Source organism: Amphiura filiformis, chromosome 8, assembly GCF_039555335.1.
Source record: "Amphiura filiformis chromosome 8, Afil_fr2py, whole genome shotgun sequence".
NCBI lineage: Eukaryota > Metazoa > Echinodermata > Ophiuroidea > Amphilepidida > Amphiuridae > Amphiura > Amphiura filiformis.
In genome coordinates, this window is record NC_092635.1 from 50,484,483 (window position 1) to 50,508,237 (window position 23,755).

The 23,755-nt window shown below is 38.0% G+C and overlaps 1 protein-coding gene across 1 annotated transcript; it reads left to right on the forward strand.

The window, feature by feature from the left end:
• Positions 1–4,464: 4,464 nt before the first annotated feature.
• Positions 4,465–22,265, forward strand: LOC140159593 (long-chain fatty acid transport protein 2-like). Its single transcript, XM_072183085.1, has 9 exons — positions 4,465–5,238; positions 7,634–7,843; positions 10,265–10,423; positions 15,975–16,099; positions 17,029–17,229; positions 18,706–18,799; positions 19,844–20,042; positions 20,628–20,725; positions 21,205–22,265. The coding sequence occupies exons 1-9, from the start codon at positions 4,755–4,757 to the stop codon at positions 21,510–21,512; spliced, it is 1,878 nt and encodes a 625-aa protein (XP_072039186.1). The 5' UTR covers positions 4,465–4,754; the 3' UTR covers positions 21,513–22,265.
• Positions 22,266–23,755: the final 1,490 nt, after the last annotated feature.

The window sequence follows — 23,755 nt, forward strand, 5'->3', positions numbered from 1 at the left end:
GTGATTTTTTGGTCATTTAAAAAAAAAAAAATCAACTTTTAACTAAAGGATTAAAATTTAGCAATGTTTCATTTGGCAAATCATGATAACATTTTTTTAATCCCTGTAAATTATTGCTTATTTTTATGGAATCAGGAGTAGAGGATGAGTGTTTGTACACAGAAACACTATACTAGTGGTGTTTCTAGAAGGTGAGTTTTTGTAGGCTAAAAATTATTTTATATATTTGTGAAATAAATTTGACCAAAGATTATAAACATTTTCAATTGCTTACAATTATTTCTATCATAGGTGTGATAAGTGTGACAGTCAGTATGGTCTTTGCAGGGGGTTGGCCCCCATCTCCCATGAGTTGGTTTGCTAAATTAATCCCATAAAGAAAATTTCACTCCCCCAAAAAACAAAAAACAAAACAAAACATTTTAACCCCCAATAGAATAAAGTTCAAAATAAACTTGGGTAAATGGATAATTTTACCTTTATTTTGGCAAAAATGGTATAAAATTGAAAGCTGGTGTGGTAAACACAAAGTTTCACCTTAATTTGGGGCTAATGAGGGTGAAATGGTATAGGTGTATATTTTTACTTAAAACTAGTCCTGGTAAGGGTTACCTCCAGGAACCCCAGATCTAGCATGGGTACACAGAAAATCCTTGAGACCCCCCCCCCTGGATTTTGACAATGGAAATGGACAAAATTTTGACAATAAATAAATGGTAATGGACAAAATTACGATATTTTAACAATGGAAATGGTTAGATTATGAAATTTTGTGAATGGAAATGGACAAAATTATGAAATTTTGACAGTGGAAATGAGTAAACTATTGAGATTATGACAATGGAAATGGACAAAATGATATTTTGACAATGGAAATGGGCAAAATTCTGAACTTTGACATTGACATTCGAAATAGACAAAATTTTGGAATTTTGACAATTGATGGAAATGGACAAATTTTGAGCAACATTTTTGGTGAAAGTTGGTTGAAATAAAAAGTAAATTTTTCCTATGTATTTATATCTAGTTTTGATTAATTAATAACAATTTACTGAAGAATTACTTTGTTTTGTTACCCAAAACAATGTTGGTCAAAAATGTGTTTTTGGCATTTTCTCCAAAACTGTAAAAATATCAAAATTTGAGGTCACAGATGGTTTTGTCAAGTGTTTGCCATTCTAAAGATACTTTTATATACTTAAAGGGGCATTTCGTGATCCACAGCCTCATCCCCCACTTTTCTCAAAAAAGTTGAGATTTTTATATCACTGGAAACCTCTGGCTACATAATGTTTATGTACAAAATATTTCTTGCAGATTAATTCGTTTTGAAAAGATATCGTGAAATTTGAATTTCGTTCTGGTGCACCAGAACGAAATTACAACGCACAGTGTCGACTTCCTATTCGATAAATATAAATTTAATACTCCGTTGGTGAGCGACGGGCGACTGGTATTTTACCGAACGCAAGAAAAGGAGTTCTATCTGATTGGCTAGCAATCGATCGCTTAGGTAAACAGTAGTCAACTATAAACTCAAAACTGAGCATCGTATTCAATTCGATTGAAATCGATATTCTATTATTGCCGTAGATAAAGAGAGTGATAGTGTGTCAATAATGTACATTGTATTGCAGCTGGATTTTACATGCATTCTTTTATATAAAATTTTTCTCAAAGAGTTGAATATGATCAAAATTTTTACTCAGGATTTCAAATTTTTTACCCGCAAATTGCAGTTAAACATATCCACAGCAAAATACCGGTCCTCACTAATTAGTGTATTTAATTTCCAGTTAGTGTATTTAAGATATAAACCTGACAACAAATAAAATTTTCTTGCAACAGAAATATCATATGGGATACTGATATGGTAGGCTGCAACCGCCACAACGTGGAGCTGGATATACGCGTAGCTGACTTTTTGCTCCGTGGAGCCAAATTGACCAATCATGATCATGTTAGAGTTTTTCATTACTCGGAGGTAAAACTGACTAATTTAGTACGACTTACTCATTACGTGAAGCGAATTTATTCATTAAGAATTTGCCAGACGAGCGCCACGTAGTTGCAAGATATCCTCGGTCACGAAAGTTATGATTCAAAAAGTAGTTTATGAAAAGTACGAACTGACTTATTATTAAGATGGACATGCACTCATAAGAAACTCATACAGTATTGTACATAACTATATAGCTAGGCAGAGTGGTGGTAAACTATGCACACAGTTCTGCGATCTGCAGTGTATCGCGGGAGCTAATTTGTATAACTTGCGCAGTGTCCCTGCGAATTCGACCTTCAGCAAACTGCAAACCAGTTCGGATTTACTTTATATACTAGTAGTAGGCCATGCATACTGTAGTTACTGTCCGTTTTCCTATACACAATACTCAGTGCGCTCACCATTGCGTGACCTCTACAAATAGTGTATGTTAGAAGTATAGGCCATTGCCTAGTTGACGTCACTACTGTGTAAAAAATAACCGCCAATATTTAAAGTATTCTCTGAAATTCTAGAAAATATAGTTTTGTAACATGTCCTAAATTTTTAGCTAATTTAGGTGTTTGGAAATATTGGTACTTTTGTACCAAAAATATGAAGAAATTATTTCTAAACCGTGTTAAGTCATTAAGCTTCTCATTTTCAAGAACGCTGGTTAACAATAAGCAGACTATTGTCCCATTTAAGTAAACAAAAGCCCACAGTATTGTTACCTTGCGTTCAGCTTTATAATCGTTCACCCAACTGAAACTATAATACCAGCTCATTGCTCATTGCACAGGTAAAACAGACACAAGTGCAGTATGTATTTAACCAGAGAAGATCTGATGTAACATAGTTGAGCCGTTTTCATTGAGTGTTATCTTGGTTTAATAGCTTTTAATAGGGTTTAAGTCCTTCAAAGGTCGTGGTGAGTTCTACTGTAGACATGACTGCATCATGATTATTTTTAAGTCAACAACATTCAACAATATGATCACCGTGATAGTATGAGAGTATCAGTACCGTGGGTGTCAGTGATCCTGGCCTGACACAGTAGACAAACAAACAAACAAACACGCCACACACATGACACATGCATGCAAGGTAACATTGACTATACACTAATCAAACAATTGTATTGATCCTGTACAACTGGTCGTGGTTTATTTACAATCGATTCATTTAAAATCCCCATAGTAAACATTAATTTTGGCAAGAGTTTTCTCTCTCTGGAACGAGGATGCATCCACTGGCTCCGCGTAATGAAAAGATCTAACATGATTGGTCAATTTAGCTCCGTGAAGCGAAAAGTAAGCTACGCGTAGCAGCTCCACGCCATGGCGGTTACTGCCAGCCATATATTGATCATGCGAAAATCGTAAAACATAGAATAGAAACAGTGTGGCAGGCGCTCAAAATCTCAAATTGTATGCTTAGCCTGAGTTGCACGGCCTATCTCGAATAAAATCACCATGCGTAGTTGTTGAAAAACGTGAGGATTCATCGTACTATCACGGCAATTTTTAACACGAAGATATAGGGATGATGACGATTGTGCAACGTATTGTCTATGGAGCAGTGTAATACACATAATCATGCATAACTCGCATAAGCGCAAAATCGGAATCAACTGAAATTTTGGGAATAGGTTTTTTCGTGGATATGTACTGAAAAATGTCATAAAAAGAGGATGCTAGGATCACGAAATACTCCTTTAAAGGATGTCTCCTGTAATCACAACATTATGCCATATATGTTAGAAAATTATCGAGCACAAATCGTGTAGTTTTATTTAGACAAACTCGTATTGACCATAAAAACGAATTAATACAGCCGTCTCTCAACACACGATATTCAAAATTCCTGGGCGTCAAAATTGTGCAATGATGTCCCAGTAATACAATGAAGGCCGACAACTGAGCACAAATAACCATGATGTAATTGCACGAGACAATTTTGGCGCGGGAATTTTTAATATTGTGTTTTGAGAGCCGGCTATTTTTATTTGATTTTATGGTCAGTATGAGTTTGTTTGTAAAAAAACCATGTGATTCATGCTATAATAATTATTTTTCTAACATATAAGGTATAATGTTTTGATTGCCACCGGGGATTGCCAGAGACATCCTTTAAGACCAGCATCTTAATGAGCCCTAAAATTTATAATTCCAGGGTAGCACATGTCTTTGCAGATGCAACAAATTAGAAAATAAAATATCTGCCAAATGTAAAACTTACTTAAGTGATATGTTCCAATAAAGGAAGTCAGAAAATCCATATAAATCATTTTAAGCATGTTGCCAAATGATCAAATCATGTCCACTACCTTGTGGCTCACAGTCGCATGTTCTTATCTATTCCAGTGACCCCTGTTTCCCTGGAACTTTGGATGCATTGAAGTAGGTATTAGCATTTTACTTTGAAAAATCTATATAAGAGTTGCAGTGCTACTTTCATGTCCCTCCAGTGAACAGAGGCCCAATCCTACCCATGCAAATATGCATGAGGTCATTTGAGGTGTCACTGGAGTAATAATAGTAATGTTAGTATGTTCAACCAGGGAAGTGGTTCAACTTTGTTTGAAGGTCTTTGATTTTTGTTGCTCTGTACCAAATCTAAAAATAGTACAAATGGTGATAGGCAATAGTTCAATGTATTATTTGCTTTTAAGTCTTGGCTGACAGTTGCCAAATGTACCAATGCCCAGTCAAGTTGTATGTGTAAACTGTGTACGCCTCCCAGGTAATACTGTTTTGTGGAGAGCATTATAATGTCATTTAAACCCAACAAGGCTGCATTAGCAGCAGTCGGCATACCAGCTGCACTTCTAGTCGGATTACGACTACGCTACCCAACCATCCGTGATGACATCACTCTTATTCGACAACAATTCGATTTACTCTTTGCCATTAAAGACTTTATGGACAGGAACCAGAAGGTTATTGATACCTTTGAAGAGCATGCACGCAATATACCAAACAAGCCATTCATATTCTTTAAAGACGAATGCCACACATACGGTCAGGTGGATCGAGATGCCAACAAGTTGGCGCATTTCATGCAGGAAAGTGGAAAATTGGGAGTAGGAGATACTGTGGCGTTCTTACTACCAAACGCCCCTGTGTATGTATCAAGTTATTTAGCATGTAACAAGATTGGTGTTGCAGCGTCATTTGTGAACTACAACCTCAAGCATCATGCACTGTTGCATTGCATCGAAATCTGTGAAGCTAAAGTTGTTCTCTGCTCAAAAGGTAAAATTAATAGGTACAACTACCGAATAGGGTGCAACTTGCTAGACTTGAGTCTAGTACTCGTTTACGGAGTTTAGGGTCAGGGTTTAAGGTTGGGATAGGACAGTCTTGTAATAAGACTAGTAAAGTTGCACCCTATTCGCCAATCGCTCCTAATATTATCATGTAATCCTCGTATTTAATAGCACATGGGGCTCTGCAATAATTATATGGGGGGGTGTTTTCTCCCCAGGTTTTTTCAAAGCAGTCTGTCAAAAATTGGCCCCGCCCTGTTTTAGATGTGTCAAAAAATCTTTGCCTCCCCCTGTACACATGCCAGATATTTAGAACCCCATTCTTCTAACCTTGAATTGTTTTACCATTTGATGTGAGCAGGAAGGAAATTCTGCATATTTGAATGGTTTCCTGTTTTGTAAGCCTTTCTACAGGGTGTCCCAAAAAAAGAGGCCCCTCATTGCGCCTTCTTTTTCTCCTGTTTCTGACAAGTTGACTAAAAATATTTTGGTATGTAAAGAAACCTTTAATTGTTAGCTTTAATAAACTAAAACAATTATTTCAATCGGTTCTCAACTTTTGAAGATATGCCCTTTTGAATAAAAGTACCTGTTTTTCACTCTGTCCACGGATAGCAAACAGAGTGGTTGGGATTGGCTCATGGTGTGGAGTGGCCTGCACGATCACCAGACCTCACACCACTTGATTTTTTTCCTTTGTGGCCAAATCCAAGATCTTCGCAAATGTATTACTGAATGCATTCGCAAGTATCCGGCGCACAAGGGTGGTACGTAACTAAATTGATGCAATGAGGACCAGGGCTGAAACCTGTATTCGCCAAGGAGGCAACCAGGTAGAGGGCAGAGTAGCTCAGTAAACTCACTTCAGAAGAACCAAAGACAAACCAAACAGCCATTTAGGGCTACCTTTTATCCTAAAAAGAGAAATGACTTATGTTGTAAATAAAAAAAGAAAGCTAGAAACAACAAAGTAAGAAAGTAAGAAACATAATAAAACAAAAAGGCATAACCAAGAAAAAATAAGTAATTGCAAGTAAAGTAAAAGAAGTCCCATTCAGCATCCATTTTACTCACAAATTAATGACACTATTAACAAAATCCATTGCCCATAAACCCACCGGTAAAGCCCATTCCATAAATAAAGTTATTTTATAAAGTTATCATTGAGGAATGTTTGATATTCATGCATGGCATGTGTACTCCTTTTCAATCTTTGAAGTAGCCAAACCTTCTCCGTGGACAGAGTGAAAAATGGGTACATTTCTTTAAAAGAGCATATCTTCAAAAGTTGTGAGCCGATTGATATAATTGTTTTAGTTTATTAAAGCTAACGACTCAAGGTTTCTTTACATACCAAAATATATTTGATCAACTTTTCAGAAATAGGAGAAAAAGAGGGTGCAATGAGGGGCCTCTTTTTTTTGGGACACCCTGTAGAGCATTATTGTAAAGGTGCCCATAAAATTGGCAAAAATCACTCCCCTCATTCATTTGTCCTGCCAGAAAATTATTCCCCCCTTAGCAGGCTTACCATGTACCAAAATTTTTGGGATCCCAATTTGCAAACTTTAAATGGCCTAGATACATGTTGCGAGCGCAACAAGCAGGAAAATGTGCATATTTAAGCGTATCCGTACTGTTTAAGCCTTTTTGGAGCGTTTTATCTAAAAGGCACCCCATAAATGTGTGCCAAGAATCACTTGCCCCCCCTCTTGGCTTGCCAAAATTGCTTGCCCCCCTTTTGGCTTGCCAAAAATTTCTTGCTCCTCCCCCACCAATTTTACCCTCCTACCAGGGCTCATAATTATTATATTGCACAGCCCCTTAGTATGTTCAACTTTGTTTGAAGGTCTTTGGTTTTTTGTTGCTCTGTACCAACAAGATTGCCCTCCTCCTGCTATAATTTGCCCCCTGGTTCACATAATTATTGCAACGCACTTATGTTTTATAACAGGTATTTATTCAAATACAAATGTGACCTGCTCTGACAAAACCAGGAACAAGTTGCATTTTTAACATTTCATGATTTGAATAAAAATGTAAGCACCAGACAATAAACTTTAAAATGATACCAAAATTATATTAATAGCATCAATACTTTTCAAGATATGGATAATTTATTAAATGATACCTTGATAATTTTGTCAAATTGCTATTCTGAGCAATGGGCCAATTAGTTTCATGCCTACACAAAATTGAATAGGGATTATTATACATGTAGTTCAACTGTTATTTATTGATTAAATAAACCTCTTTTAATAAGTACTTTCAAGGATTTTTTTATAGGAACGTCATCTTTAAAAGTCTGAATTTTTGTCCATGAAATTGTTAAAAAAAAAGGTTTTCAATACAATTATTTGTTCATAAAATTAATATTCCAGAATACATGGAGAGCCTTCAAGATATCCATGAAGATCTTAAAAGACTTGGAATTGAAATCTGGGTATTAGGTTATGAAGATACAGCGCCCCCACCAGGATACATCGCTGTTGATGTCAGACGGACCTCGGCTGAGCCTATACCAAGCGATATCAGGAAAGACCTCACTGTAAAGGACCCGTCAGTTTATATGTACACATCGGGCACTACAGGTGAGCTGGTACTTGCACTTCTGGGTTTATTCAGAGGGTATTCATGCTTGGCTTGCGATTGTCAAAATAGGGGTTGTTTACAGATGAACACATTAACAGTATAGAGGCCCTGCATGAAATTATCGATTGGCTCCAAACAAAGGATTTGAGCCGGTGTCCTTCACCGTAGTTATGGCGGAGTGCAGTCCATTCAATCAAATGTTGTCATCATCCTATTTGATCGTAGTGCAGGGTTATGTGTGTGAGACGAACTGTCACGGTAGATTGCAATCATGCTTTTGTTGAATGCATTTGAGTAGTCCGCCATATTTACGGGATGATACGTCACATGCAAGGCCTCTATGCTCTAGTGATGTGATATTCAGTTGTGTAGATTTCTTTTTGGCATTGGGGGATGGGGTTGGAATAAAAGTCTTGAAGTATAGTGAATCTAGCACCTTTTGGCAACATAATTTGGTTATGGTACAAATGCAAGTGAAGCACACAAAAAAATTTGCCATATTAAAGCTAAACTTGTGAAATATAGTGCAAAAGTGGCATAACATGAGTGCGAATATGGTGATATTTACAATAATATTACTGGGTCACAGTGGTAAATTTGAGAAAATGATAGGCCTCTCATACTACATATGGTAGGTCAGTAATTAAGTATCAGTTTTGACTGTAAATGTTTAGAGCAAGAAGTAAACCAATAAAATCATGTCAATGCCCTAAGTGCTTTTTGGTATAGACGAATCCAACAAGCCAAGTGATGGTCAGAATTCAGTCGGCAATTATTGGGTCCCATCTGCACCAAACTGGTGTTGTTACTGCCCAATTGGGTGGATTAAATCCGCTTAAAAATCGATGCTGAATTGTATTGTGTTGTAAACTTTATAATTCTTTTGAAAGAAGGAACAAAAAAGAGAAAATGATAAAAGAAGTTGTTTGTTTTGGTCAGGATTTGAACCTGAGGTCGGCGACCAATAGCCACAGGTGTTTTGCTCAGCCCTCGAATTAAGGATCTGAAGGGGCACGGCAACTTTTTTAGGGCAAGTTGATAACTGCCTTGAATTTTCACTGAAAAGGCAAGGCAGCACAGCAGTTTGTAATATTTCAACAGGGCATCATGGCAACTATTGAAAATTTGAGAAGGGCGCCAAGGCAATTTCTCAAAAGTGAAGAAAACACACACAAACATAGATAGATGATTTTATAATGAAGGAGCAGGGCTGGGGCACCGACGGCAACTTCATTAGAGGGCGCGGCAAGTGACTGCCTTGGGTAAAGGACATATTTTGAGGGCATTACGGCAGTGGGGGTGGGTACCCACGGCAAAATACCATGGGTGCCGTGGGTTAATTCGAGGGCTGGTTTTGCTGGCCCGGCCAACAAAACCGTGCGTATATATCACCCGGATATATCACTTGGGGTGATTGCGTCATCGCATCAGACGGGATGCATGTGCAGTGGATGTATCACAGTATTTTGTAGTACCTGGGAGTGTTAAGGTTAAGGGGATCGACTGTTAAATCTCAGGAATTTGTGAAGCATAGTCATTGTCATTACTTAATTATTCACAGGCAACATCCAACATTGACATTTTCTGAAATAAAAGGCAATATGTCAAGGAATCTCAATATAAAACACAGATTTGATGTAAAAACAACCATGCATTTTGGAGAACATCACAAACACATTTTTGCCTTAATTTGTTTGGAACACTGCAATTTTACTGCAAGGGCTCAAACGCATAATACCCCCACACATCAAAGTCTAGTCTAGCTCCTTATCAGCATAATTCCCTCACACATCAAAGTCTAGTCTAGTTCCTTATTGATTGAGCTGTCTTGACTACTATTATGTAATAATTCTTGAGAAGAGGCTATGCAAAATTATGTTTCTACATATTTCATGTTAGGGAGAGCATGGCACAGTTAAAAATGATCCCTACTGGTGCATGAGGTCCCTGGTTCGATTCTCGGTGGTGAAGAGCTTGCTGGGGTTGACGAAGAAAATTAAGACTGAATTAAATTAGAAACACCTAGAGATTAAATTTAGACTTCTACTCATCTTGTGATTCATTCAAAGTGGAGTAAATGAACCATGAGAGAATTCTGTCCTTTGGAGGGGACGTTAAGCCGTCGGTCCCATGTGCAGAAGTGCCATTTATATGTATAGCTCGCAGTCAGTTTGGAGAAGTGTAGGGTGTTAACTCCTGCATATCCCAACCAGTCCCGGTGTTCAATTGGACCCCAATGGAATAAGCTTCATCAAGGCACTCTGGTTATCCTGGATTGTCAATCAAACAACTCGAAGGCCTACATGTCCTTTTAAAACATAAACTGTCCCTCTAATGTCCCTTTAAAGATATACAGTTTAAGTGTAAGTAAGTAAGGTGCATGTCAGTGTTTATTTTCCTTTTGTTTCATATCCATACAGGTCTTCCTAAAGCAGTGGTCCTGACACATTCTAGAATGATCAAGGCTATGTTTCTAACCCATCCATGTAAGGTCAACTCTGATGATGTCATTTATTGTCCATTGCCTATCTACCATGGAGCAGCATTTGGGATGGGTATATGTTCAGCTATAAGAGTCGGTGAGTACTAACCATGCAGTAGCTGTGTCATGCTATTAAGCAGGTGAGTCAGTCCATGCGAAAACAGACTGAGTGTACACCCACCCTCTTGGATTTTGCTCTCCTTTGGCTCAAAGGTACCTTTCATCGATCCCTAGGTGAGGACAAAAAAAAAAAATTCAAATTCCATTTCGTTTGCGAATGACGGGCCGTCAAAGTTTGGCGACTTTGACCAAAATTGGGAATTTAAGGGGTCCAAATGACAAAGTGCTCTCTTTGAGGGGACATTTTCTTCTTAATTGAATCAGTTGTGACCCTCTTGGTGAATGTTGTCACTCACTGGTTGTGTCTGAAATGCCTAATGCCAAAAAAGATAGATTTCTGAATTTCGTTGGGATTTCAGGGGGGGGGGTCAAAATCAGCACTTTGTACTGTTCAATCAAATTATTTTGATTTTGAAGGACCCATGATAATGTCACAGTGCACTTATAGGTCCTAATTATATTCATAATGGATTAACCATGTGCCAATGTCTATGAGCAATACAAAAGAAGATAAATTTCTAGACCCCCTACAGAAATTTAGGCCCCCCCTAAAGTGGTTCAGCCACAAATGGCGCTTCTTGAGCCTACTCAAGAAGCTGTTGATGCAGGCCTTGCCAAACTTGAGAACTGCATTGACGATGTTCGCGGGTGGAAAGGAAGCAACTGCTTGAAGTTAAATGACTCTAAAACTGAATTTATAATCATTGGCTCAAGACAGCAATTGGAGAAAGTCAACATTCCGCACATTAGGGTTGGTTCTTCTTATATTGAACCATCCACTGACATAAGAAATCTGGGTGTTATGTTTGACACTTCATTGACTATGGAGAATCAGATCACGTCCATGTCCAAAGCTGCTTGTTTATCACTGCGCAACATTGGAAGTGTACGCAAATATTTGACCAGAGATGCAGCAGAAACTCTCACTCATGCTTTTGTGACATCAAGAATTGATGGAAATAATGCTCTCCTAAATGGTCTGCCAGATAAGCAACTTAATAGGCTCCAGAGACTACAAAACATGGCTGCACGCATCATAACTTACACCAAAAAGTCTGACCACATCACACCTGTGTTAGCGGACTTACATTGGTTACCTGTTAAACAACGAGTGTCTTTCAAAGTTTGTTTGATCTTGTTCAAATGCATGCATGGTCAGGCACCCCTCTACTTGAGTGATCTAGTTGATGCTTTCACTCCGGATAAAGCTGGGTTGAGATCAGCGGACAGTGGGCGCCTGCTGGAGCTTCAGTACAAGAACCCTTTGGGGAGATAGATCCTTGAAGTTGGTGCACCTAAACTATGGAACACACTGCCTGTAGCCCTAAGAACATGTGACAATATCGCAACTTTCAAATCTGGACTTAAGACCCATCTATACAATGAGGCATTCAAAGAGTGACTCTTTTAGTATTTGACTCTTTTTCAAATGAACTGTGTCACCATGTTGATATATTTTTTCTCAGATCTTTTGAACTTGTTGTGTCAAGCGCCATTGAGCGTCGAAAGGCGGATACCGGCGCTATATTAAATCGTCATTATTATTATTATTATTATTATTATTAAAATCAGCAAATTTTGACCCCTAATAACTTTAGGTGTACACCAGATATGAATTTCTAGTCTTTTGCATATGAAAGAATGCAGTGAGTGTAACGTTACTAGGAACATAAGATTTGTTTTGTATTTTTTTTGTGTTTTGATACTAAGTTGGCGCTTTCAAAAATGCCAATTTTTACTAACGTAAAGGTTTATCACTGGGGACAAAATGCCAATTTTAGTATGCCCTTATTTCTGTTTTTGATCACTAATTATATTCGGAATGGATTAACCATGTGCCAATGTCTATGAGCAATACAAAAGAAGTGAAATTTCTAGACCCCCTACAGAATTTTAGGCCCCCCTAAAGTGGTTCAGCCACAAATTGCGCTTAAAATCGGCAAATTCTGACCCCTAATAACTTTAGGTGTACACCAGATATGAATTTCTAGTCTTTTGCATCTGAAAGAATGCAGTCTAACGTTACTAGGAACATAAGATTTGTTTTGTATCTTTTATGTTTTGACATTAAGTTGATGCTTTCAAAAATAGTCATTTTGCCTAGCGTACAGGATATGGGTACAAAATTCCAATTTTAGAGTAACTTTTTAAAATATTTTTGATCATTTTATAGAAAATTGTCTTTATCTTGATATTCAAGTTGCTCTTGAGTCAAATAATAAGAGCACCTTGAAGTGTCAGGATAAGTAAAGAAATTGCAATAAAACTAAAAAACCTAGAAACAATAGCACAGTGAAATGTACCATGACCTATAATTTGCAAGTGTATCGTTGCCAGGAAGCACCATTTTAACCCCCTTGAAAATCCGTATAGAGAATTAGAAATTAGTTTTTTCTTATTATTTGACTCAAGAGCAACTTGAAATAACATTGCAAATAAAACAATTTGCTATAGAATGATCAAAAATAGAAAAAAAAGGCATTTAAAATTGGCATTTTGTACCCGTAACCTGTCGTTGGTCAAAAATTGGCATTTTGAAAGCGTCAACTTAGTATCAAAACACAAAAAATACAAAACAAATCTTATGTTCCTTGTAACATTAGACTACATTATTTCAGATGCAAAAGACTAGAAATTCATATCTGTTATGGGTCAAAATTTGCCGATTTTAAGCACCATTTATGGCTCAGTGAACCACTTTAGGGGGGCCTAAAATTCTGTAGGGGATCTAGAATTTTCTCTTCTTTTGTAACTGCTCATAGACCTTGGCACATGGTTAATCCATTCTGAATATAATTAGTGATCAAAAATAGAAAAAATGGCATATTAAAATTGGTATTTTGTACTCGTAACCTGTCTGTTAGTCAAAAATTGGCATATTTGAAAATGTCAACTTAGTATCAAAACACAAAAAATACAAAACAAATCTTATGTTCCTAGTAACATAAGACTACATTCTTTCATATGCAAAAGAATAGAAATTCATATCTGGTGTACACCTAGAGTTATTAGGGGTCAAAATTTGCCGATTTTAAGCACCATTTGTGGCTGAACCACTTTAGGGGGGCCTAAAATTCTGTAGGGGGTCTAGAAATTTCTCTTCTTTTGTACTGCTCATAGACATTGGCACATGGTTAATCCATTCTGAATATAATTAGTGATAAAAATAGAAAAATGGCATATTAAAATTGGCATTTTGTCCCCGTAACCTGTATGTTAGTAAAAAATTGTCATTTTTGAAAGCGTCAACTTAGTATCAAAACACAAAAAATACAAAACAAATCTTATGTTCCTAGTAACGTTAGACTGCATTCTTTCAAATGCAAAAGACTAGAAATTCATATCTGGTGTACACCTTAAATTATTAGGGGTCAAAATTTGCCGATTTTAAGCGCCATTTGTGGCTGAACCACTCTAGGGGGCCCTACAGCTCTGTAGGAGGTCGATAAATTTCTCTTTTTTTGAATTTCTCATAGACATTGGCACATGATTAATCCATTCTGAACATAATTTGGACCTATAAGTGCACTGTGACATTATCATGGGTCTTTCAAAATCAAATATAATTTGATTGAACAGCATGAAGTGCCGTTTTTTACCCCCCCCTGAAATCTCAACGAAGTTCAAAAATCAATCTTTTTTGGCATTAGGCATTTCAGACACAGCCAGTGAGTGACCACATTCAACAAGAGGGTCACAACTGATTCAATTAAGAAGAAAATGCCCATCAAAGAGAGCATTTTGTCAATTAGACCACTTAAATTCCCAATTTTGGTCAAAATCGCCAAACTTTGATGGCCTGCCATTCATAAGCGAAATGGAATTTGGAATTTTTCTTGTGACCTCACCTAGGGATCCATAAAAGGTACGCCTGAGCCAAAGGAGAGCAAAATCCAAGAGGGTGGGTGTACACTCAGTCTCTTTTGGCATGGACTGACCCAGGTGCTAAAGTATATAGACTGCTTATGAAGGAGATTGTGAAAACTGTTTCTCCAAGGTGATCTTAAGACCTTGGTTGTATAGTTACCTGTTTACTCATTATTTATTTAGCCCGGTCTTTTAAAGTGTCACCTATATTTTGGACCAGTGTAACATTAAAATAAGTGCCAGTCTTATAAAGTGTCACATATTTCTGAACCAGTGTAACAATAAAATCTTGAAGCTGCTGAACAGGTAAATTTGGACAATTGAGTTCAGGTCTGTAAAATATAACTGTTATTTATTTGATTTCTTAGTGCCAGTCTTATAAAGTGTTTCTGAACCAGTGTAACACTAAAATCTTGAAGCTGATAAATTTTACATCAGTTTACCAGTCATTGATTTATGATTCTGAAGTGCAATTGCCAGTCTTCTAAAGTGTCACATATATGTGGACCAATATGACATTGGGCTGTTCCAGTTGAAATCCACACTACCCCTGTGGAAGATTTTGGAAATATCTTCCACAGGGGGAGTATGTTTTCCAAATGTAATTGGTCAGGGTTAATCATTTTGAAACCCACACTCCCCCTGTATTATAGCTTCTTCTTCTTCTTCTTCCATGGTTGTGCAGTCCTCATATGGATGAGTATCAAACGCACTGCGAGGGTGGCCGCGCGTGGTACAAGCATGACATAAACAAAACAAATTGTGCATAAAATAAACAGGTGCGAGTAAAAACTGGTAGCAAGATGATTACTGCCAGCAGGCCCTCAACGCAGTCTTGAAGGCATTGAGGGAACAGGATGCAGCTGGGTCTGTTGACAGGCTGTTCCAGTCACGGATGGTGCGTGGAAAGTATGAGTTTAAGTAAGCTGTCGAACTACACCGCGGATATTGAAAGCGGGAACCATGGCCTCTGGTGATTGAAGCTAGTGGAGTCATGTACTGGGACCACCTGATGTCGATGAGGTCAAACCGTATGCGATACATCATCTCCAGTCTGCTTTGGAGACGTCTGGTAGCCAAGGTGGGCCATTGGAGATCTTGAACCATGGCTGACACACTGCTTGAGCGATCATAGTCACCTGTGACAAACCTAGCACAACTTCTCTGAACCTGCTCAATCTTTCTGATGTTGCGTTGAGTATGAGGGTCCCAGGATGTGGCGGCGTACTCAACTATTGGGCGAATGAAGGTTTTGTAGCTGGTCTCTTTGATCTTGTGTCCACAGTGGCCGATGTTTCTGCTAAGGAAGGCTCTGATGGAATTGGCTTTCTTTGCCACAGTGTCAACATGCATGTTGAAGTTCAGCTTCGAGTCAAGGTGGACTCCAAGATACTTTGCAGAGTCAACAAGCTCCAACTCGTGGCTATGGATTTACCTATACTTTCCACAACTGGAGTGAGCATTTCAAATGGGAGTTACCCAATATTTCTATTCTATTCAAAACTCATACTCCCTCTGTGGAAGACTTTAGCTAAATCTTCCACAGGGGTAGTGTGGATTTTAAATGGAATAGCCCATTCAAATCTTGAAACTGAATAAGCATTTTACAAGTTTGTTTGATTTACATTTAATTATTGATGATTATGTTGTTGTTTATGAAGGTTGTTCTGTTGTCATAGCACCCAAGTTTTCTGCAAGTCGTTACTGGGATGATGTACGCAGATACAGGGCTACGGTTGTCCAGTACATCGGAGAACTTTGCAGATATTTGTTAGCACAACCAGCGGTAAGAATTTCAAACAATGAAAGTTAGGAAGTCAGAAATGCTTTAGTGAATATGGCGCTTGCAAGTCGAAACAGCTAAAATAAATAAAAATTCGCCCAGGAAAAAAATATACCCCCCACTGTAGGGATGTTATATAAATTGCATCAGATTTGACAGTTTTGCCAATGTATCATATTACCCTGTTATATAACAGTTAGCGTATTGTTTGTAATAAACGCTCCCCCTCTAATAAACGCCCCCCTCCATATCGTGTAGGTAAGCTTAAAACTTGCATCAGTCATGTCAGTCACGATAGCTATATTGAATGGACAAAACATATTATGACTCAACTCCCATCCATTTCATTGCCTAATTATGGTAGAATTTCACTAATTCCATGCACTTACAGGAGTAATTTTGTTGTATTTCCCACGAAAATATCATTTTCCGTGAGCCGCGCCGCCATCATGTATAGTCGTGAATCCCTCCTTTTAATAGGAGCACCATCGGGAAATTGAACCTGATTTTTAAGCTTTTTCACTGACAATTCACTTCAATAAACGCCCCCTTTTGGAAAAATGCAACACCCCGGGGCGGTTATTACAAACAATACGGTAAGTGATCTGGCCGGCTTGGCCAATGCCTTAAATCTCTTGGTCACAGAACTTCATGATATGCATCTGAAAATTTGATATAAGCAGTCAGTCAGTCAACAAGTTGCAAGTTCCCCATAGTAGCTTAGGGCTCGAACAAGCAATATATGTGCCAATCCTCACCATAAAGGAACATAACAAGTAAAATAGATTAACAGGGAAAGTTTCCCCCTTCATCCCACCCCTTAAAGTATCTCATGTGAAATTATATTATCAATAACAAAATCCAGAAACAAAATATAGTTGTGTTTTATGCTCATTGAACTCTTACATTTGTGTAATTTGCACCTTTTACAGCGCATTGATGATGGCAAGTATGCCCATAGAGTCCGTGTGGCAGTAGGCAATGGATTACGTCCAGATATTTGGGTTGAATTCCAGAAACGATTCAACATTGAGCATATCCGTGAATTCTACGCTGCTACCGAAGGCAACTTTATGGTGATGAATCTGGATGACACAGATGGAACCGTGGGGAGATATCCTAAACTTATACATGTAAGTTTCTTTAAAGGGGCATTTTGTGATCCACAGCATTATTCCCCCTCCCCCACTTTTCTAAAAACTAAAAAAAATGAGATTTTTATACCACTGGAAACCTCTGGCTACATAATGTTTATGTACAAAGTATTTCTTGCAGATTAATTCTTTTGGCAAAAAATTTGTTAAATAAAATTTGAATTATGTTCTGGTACACAAAAACGAAATTACAATGCATTGCCTATGGAGTAGTGTAATACACATAATCATGCATAACTCGCAAACGCAATTGGGATTAAGATGTCTACTGAAAATAGATGTCTACTGAAAATGTCATAAAAAGAGGATGCTAGGATCACAAAATTTTCCTTTAATAGTAAAAGGTCCTTTTTCAGATGATAAACTGATACTCACTCCGAAATATTTCAATTCCGGTCAGGAATCTTGTTCACTATGGTTTGGTGGGTTTCTTTAAGCACCGGTAACACTAGTCGGTTTTTGATGATGTCACCAAACTTCCTTGTTGCTGATTATTTATGAGCTCATTATGAGTTGGCCATCAATCTTATCCAGTCTGTAAGCCTGGTAAGCCCCCATCCGCAAATGTTATGCAAATGTAAAACATACTCTTGAGCCTGGGTCTAGTTCACTCATGCAGCCTGCAGAAGACAGGTGGTACTTCATTTCTGGGGTGCTGTGAATTCACAGACTCCTCTGAATTCAGAGATCCAGTCTGTGAAATCGCGTGCCCGGGTCTGTGATTTCGCATACTTTTCACTTGTTTCAATTTTGGTAGCAAATAAAATATTTGGCAGTCTGTTTGGTACATTAGATAGTTAACAAGCTTTTTTTGCTTCAAATTCATATGTGCAAATTAAAATTCTATCTGTGCAATTTTTTTAAGCAAAATGATGCAATAAAGCAGAAATATCCGAAAAACTTGCAACATAACTTTGTTCACTTTTTTTTTGAAGATATTATGTTGTTATAGCAAATAGGAAATGTTTAAACCACAACAATATGTGACATGATCTGCTCCATGGGGGCCAAAGGAGGCATTTTTGAAAATTGAGTTACTATAATTATTACCTTGTAGTAACATAAGGCTATCATAAAAAATACTGAAAACACGAAAGGTCTAGCATACTTGGTTCTAAAGTTATGAGGTTTTGTGATGTGTATTTTCTTATGTATTTTCTTTTTTTTTACACTATATTTTTGCTTTTATCTCAGTTTCAAATTTGCCGCCTTTGGCCCCCATGAACCAGATCGTGTCACATATAAACAACAGCATGTAAGCACCTTGAAACAAAACTAGCTAAAAATGCAGTCAAAAGTTAGCAAGAGTATTTGAATTCACAGACGGTCTGTGAATTCAGATGTGTCGTTGAATTCACAGCGCCCCCAAACTGACTTGCGAGTGGGTTCCAAAGAGGTTGTCAGGATACCTACCATTCATGAATAATTCAAATTATAATTCATTCTTTCATTCAGGATATTCTGGGAAATGTTCAGATCATCAAGTGTGATTTAGCCACAGCTGAACCTATTCGAAATCAAAAGGGCCACTGCATCCCTCTTCGACCAGGTAAGGTGCTCTCAATTTTTCAATCTGTATGATTTATATGTATGTATATGCCTGTTATAAAACTGCTGAAATCTGAATCAAAATTTCTGAATTTTCGATTTACATCACATAATGCTCGTTATTGCTAAAGATTGTGAAAATATCAAAGAATTCTGTCTACAAGCATATAGGTCTCTAAATGAGAGGGTTTTTTTGGTGAAAGAGACGAAAAGCAGGCACCCTCCACAAAAACATTGCAATAGATTGGTCTTACGACAATACATGCTTGTACAGCTGCCTGTGTCAGTAATATAGTTGCTCAAACTCCAAATAGTGTTTTTGTGGAGGGTGTCTGCTTTTCATCTCTTGTCAAAAAGCCCCTCCATTTAAAGACCATTTCTGGTTGTAGATGGAATTCTAAACTGAGCTCAAAAAGAAACTTTTAATTTTTCACAACTTGTGAATCACAAGGTCATATCTTAAAATCCTGTCAATCAAAATGAAATAAAATTACACCCAGGATTATTTCAATACTCTACTCAAAACACATGTCAGTAACCAAGCAATTGTCCAACTGACACAACAGCAAAAAGCACTGACACGGAACAGCATCCTGGACCACTTTCACAGCCCAATATTTGGCACCCAGCACAGGAAATCTGGGAGAATGCATACAAGACCCTGGCACAGATGATGAAACGGTGCTGCTTTTTTCTTTTCATACACTTTCTTCAAGAAACAGGTCTTGTTCCACTCTATTCCACTTCCTCTTTGGGAATTATCACATGTGCAAGGATTTTCTACTCATTCTCACAGATTTCTTTTGCTGGGTGCCAATTATTGGGCTGTGAATGTGGCGCAGGAAGCTGTTCCATGTCAGTGCATTTTGCTGTTGTGTCAGTTGGATAACTGCTTGGTTACTGACATGTGTTTAGAGTAGAGTATTGAAGTAAGCATGTGAGTAATTTTGGTTGATTTTGATGGACAGGATTTTAAGATATGACCTTGTGAAAAATTATAAGTTTCCTTTTGAGCTCAGTTTATTGTGTATTTCCATGTCCACAGGTGAAACAGGACTCCTTGTTACCAAGATAGATGAATTCTTCTCATTTGACGGTTACAAAGCATCTAAGGAAGTCAACGACAAGAAGATTATCAGAGACGTCATCAAGAAAGGTGACCAATATTTCAACACCGGTGATTTGATGATGATTGACAACAATGGCTATGTGTATTTCTGTGATAGACTAGGAGATACATTCAGGTATGATATGATTTTTTTATTTATCCATAGATTGATATAACAGCATGAACCTTTATGAATCTGCCGCCCTCATTCATCAACTATCTGGGTTGACAACTCAAAACTGATGAGTTAAAAAAGTGTTGGACTTTATTTACCACCAGAATCTAGTGATCCGAGACTGCACAGCTGTGTCCTCATTGACCTTTTGACCATGTTTGTTATTCAAGACATTTTTGTAGAACAGCTTGCGCAATCATGTCACCACTAGGCAGCGCGCTATAGTGCACAATCGAAGTTGTGCAAGAATACGTGGTCCACTTTTGTTATTGAACACAACAGATCTGCAATTGTGTCACCAATAGGCAGTTGCGCTATGGTGCACAACACCGAAGTCACACAAGCATATCTTTTCATGAGTCTGACACAATATGAACGATACATTGTTCAGTCGTCACTACAAGCATAACACAAATACAGACGACAAAGTTTATTCTAAGGATCAAGGTCATTAAACCAAAGTAAAAACAACAACAACAGAATGTAGTGATATCAGACTGTTCTCCTTTAAATTTTACTTCTTTATTTTTTCTTTCGACTTCTCAGATGGAAGGGTGAAAATGTTGCCACAACAGAAGTTGCCGAGGAGCTCAACAAATTCCCAAGTATTCTTGACAGTAATGTCTATGGAGTGCAAGTACCTGGTAAGGCCTAAAAACAATTATTATTCATTTGCTGTGCTGACAATTCATGCAAAATCAAGCCAATTTTGGGCACATTTCAGCCAACAGACCCCAAAGCCACTCCAATGGCTTGTCACTAGTAGCTTTAAGGTACAAAAAGTAAAGCCATGCAAGCAATGCTCACCTGCCGAAGTGCCCATCCCCTTTTTCCTTGGCGATTGGGCCAGACTCCCCTCAGTAAACTTGTTGTGAGGAGTTCACCACTCCTCCTGCACAACCAACAAGTCTTTTCTACCATATTATGATGGTGCACGTTTATACACCTGAGTGGAGAGAGGCAATAAGAGATGAAGAGCCTTATCTATGGGAACAGCACAATAGCAACACCACCAGGACTCGAACCTGCAACCTTCCGATTATGAGTCTGAGCCCCTACTAGTCCACCATGCCCAAGTGGAATATTGTGCTAATTTAATCTTTTATGCTAATTTTCTCTTCAGGTCAAGATGGCCGTGCAGGAATGGCAGCCATCACATTGAGAGAAGGATCCAATCTTGATCTGCGGCATCTTTTCAAACACGTCAAGGAGAACCTACCTTTGTATGCATGTCCAAAGTTTCTTCGTATTCTACCACAACTTGTTATCACCAGCACATTCAAGCACAAGAAAACCGACTTAGTCAAGGAAGGGTTTGATCCCACAGTAGTATCAGACTCGTTGTATTTTATGGATGTTGGTGAGGAGACCTACGTCCCTTTGGACCAGCAGGTGTTTAAAAACATTGTGATTGGTAAAGCTAAATTGTGATTTTATGAAATAATTGTACGTTTTTGTGACAGCCTGTGTGTACATGTATGTACATGATATTTTGATTTCAAATAATGCAACGACAATATCAAGGGTTAGGTACAGAAGATAAAACTGCTATATGTGACCATCCACCACGAAGTGGTAGTAAAGTCGGCTCTAGATCATTTTCTGTTTATTGCAGATTTTTAAAGAATTCACTTTCAGCTTAAAAATGACACCTCAACCAGCATCATCGGACATCTGGAAGTGAAGTTATGGTTCATCAAAGGTCAAATTCCTACTATATTTTACATAGAAATCCATACTGTTTTTGATTGTATCTCAAAATGGAAAATGCCGACTTTACGACCAGTTTGTGGTGGATGGGCATATATGTGTATATCATCATTGGGCCCAGTAGAGTACCCAGTAGCTTAGGTAAAGCGTCCAAACAAAACCCTAATGTATAAGGGAAATCCTGAAGTCAAATCCCTAATGCATTGGAAACATGGAAAAGAATCTTTGGGGGTTTGAAAATAAGTTTTTGCACTATGACTTGATACAAATCCTTAACACATTTGCGGATTTGACCAAAGAATCTGTTATCGAACCAGTAATTACCATTTGAGAGTTTCTTTCTAGAAAAATACAGCACTTATGTTTTTGAAATAAAAAAATATCCTGTTTTGCCAAATGAAATATAGCTAAATCCAAATCTTTTAGTGAGTTATAACTGTCAATGAAAGTCAAATTTAAATTTGAGGGAAAATGAGCCAAAAACATGCTCTTACATTTGTAGTCATAAAATTCTAAGACTTGACACAAGTCTAAGACTTGACACAAGTCTAAGCATTCTAAATCTTGAGTATAGGTTAAGAGTTAGCTCGAAATTATAATATTTTATGATTTTGATAATTGCTTATGAAAAGATTAGAAAATATGGTTTTGAAGGTTCATTATATCAAATCCAGTAGTAAAAGATGGTATATTTACTCACGTATTCAGTGACGTTTCTATGATAATCTATCATCTTCTTCAGACTGGCAACCCATACCACTGCTCACTGTCCTTTTGGCGAACGCCATAGGGGCGTGGTGATGAGTTGGTCAAAGATGTTATGTAACTTGTAGGCCCCCTCGTCTTTATTGAGAATATTGTCACCTCTCCTCCTAATCCAGATAGCTTCCTTAAGCCATCTAGTAGTTTTGTCCGACTCTCTGTCTATAACTTTTGCCTGATCCCATTCAATGTTGTGGTTGGTGCCCACCACATGGTCGGTGATAGCAGATTTGTGTTGATCCGCGATGGAGGATTTGCGAGTCGCCCTGGTGTATTGCTTAAGTTCAAACTTTTGCACCTCCTTTTGATGTTCCTGGAGTCTTACACCAAATGAGCGTCCCGTTTCACCAATGTATGATTTAGGGCAATCCGCACATGGGATTTCGTAAACTGCTTCAGCTTTTTGAAGGGGTCTAATTTGTCCTTTGGGTGGACTAACATATTGCGTAATGTTCTATGTGGTTTGCTGGCTGTTGAGAAACCATGTTTCCGAAAAACACGTGATACGCGTTCTGTAAGTCCCGCAACATAAGGGACCACAACAAGGCCTTTGGACTTATCAGCTTCGTTGGTCTTGGTGGTTTTCTTAGGTTTTGGATTCTTTTTGTCATGTTTGACTTTTTTCACAGCCCAGTCGGGGTAGCCACACATTGACAAGGCTTTGTGGATATGTTGCTCTTCACGCGCTTTGTCATCCTCCTCTGTGACAATGGTATCACTTCTATCTAACAAGGTCCTGATAACACCAAGTTTCTGGTGGAGCGGGTGATGGGAAGTGAACTGTAGATACTGGTCAGTATGAGTACTTTTCCTGTAAATGCAGAGTTTAACCGAACCGTCAGGTTTCCTTATTATGAGAGTGTCAAGAAAGGGTATTTTCCTTCGTTTTCCTGTTCATATGTAAATTTGATGCTGCTGGCGGGATCTGTCTTATTAAGATGATCAGTGAGATTGTCAACTTCACCCTTGCGAATAATTTCTAGGGCGTCATCGACGTATCTCTTCCACATCTTGCGGGACGGCAAGTTATGGGAGCTGTTGAAATGGCCTTTTTTCAAGCCATTCCATGAAGATGTTGCAGCCTATTGGACTCAGAGGGCTCCCCATAGCCATACCAAAACATTGGCGAAAGATCTGACCACCATAGCTGAAATATGCGACGGAAACTAAACTGAACTCTGTCAGATCTATTATATCATCGA

Coding starts and splice junctions, on each gene's coding strand:
- LOC140159593 (XM_072183085.1), top strand. CDS start 4,755: ATGTCATTTAAACCCAACAAGGCTGCATTAGCAGCAGTCGGCATACCA. Junction 10,424..15,974: donor ATGTTCAGCTATAAGAGTCG/GTGAGTACTAAC, acceptor TTGTTTATGAAG/GTTGTTCTGTTGTCATAGCA. Junction 18,800..19,843: donor CTGCATCCCTCTTCGACCAG/GTAAGGTGCTCT, acceptor CCATGTCCACAG/GTGAAACAGGACTCCTTGTT.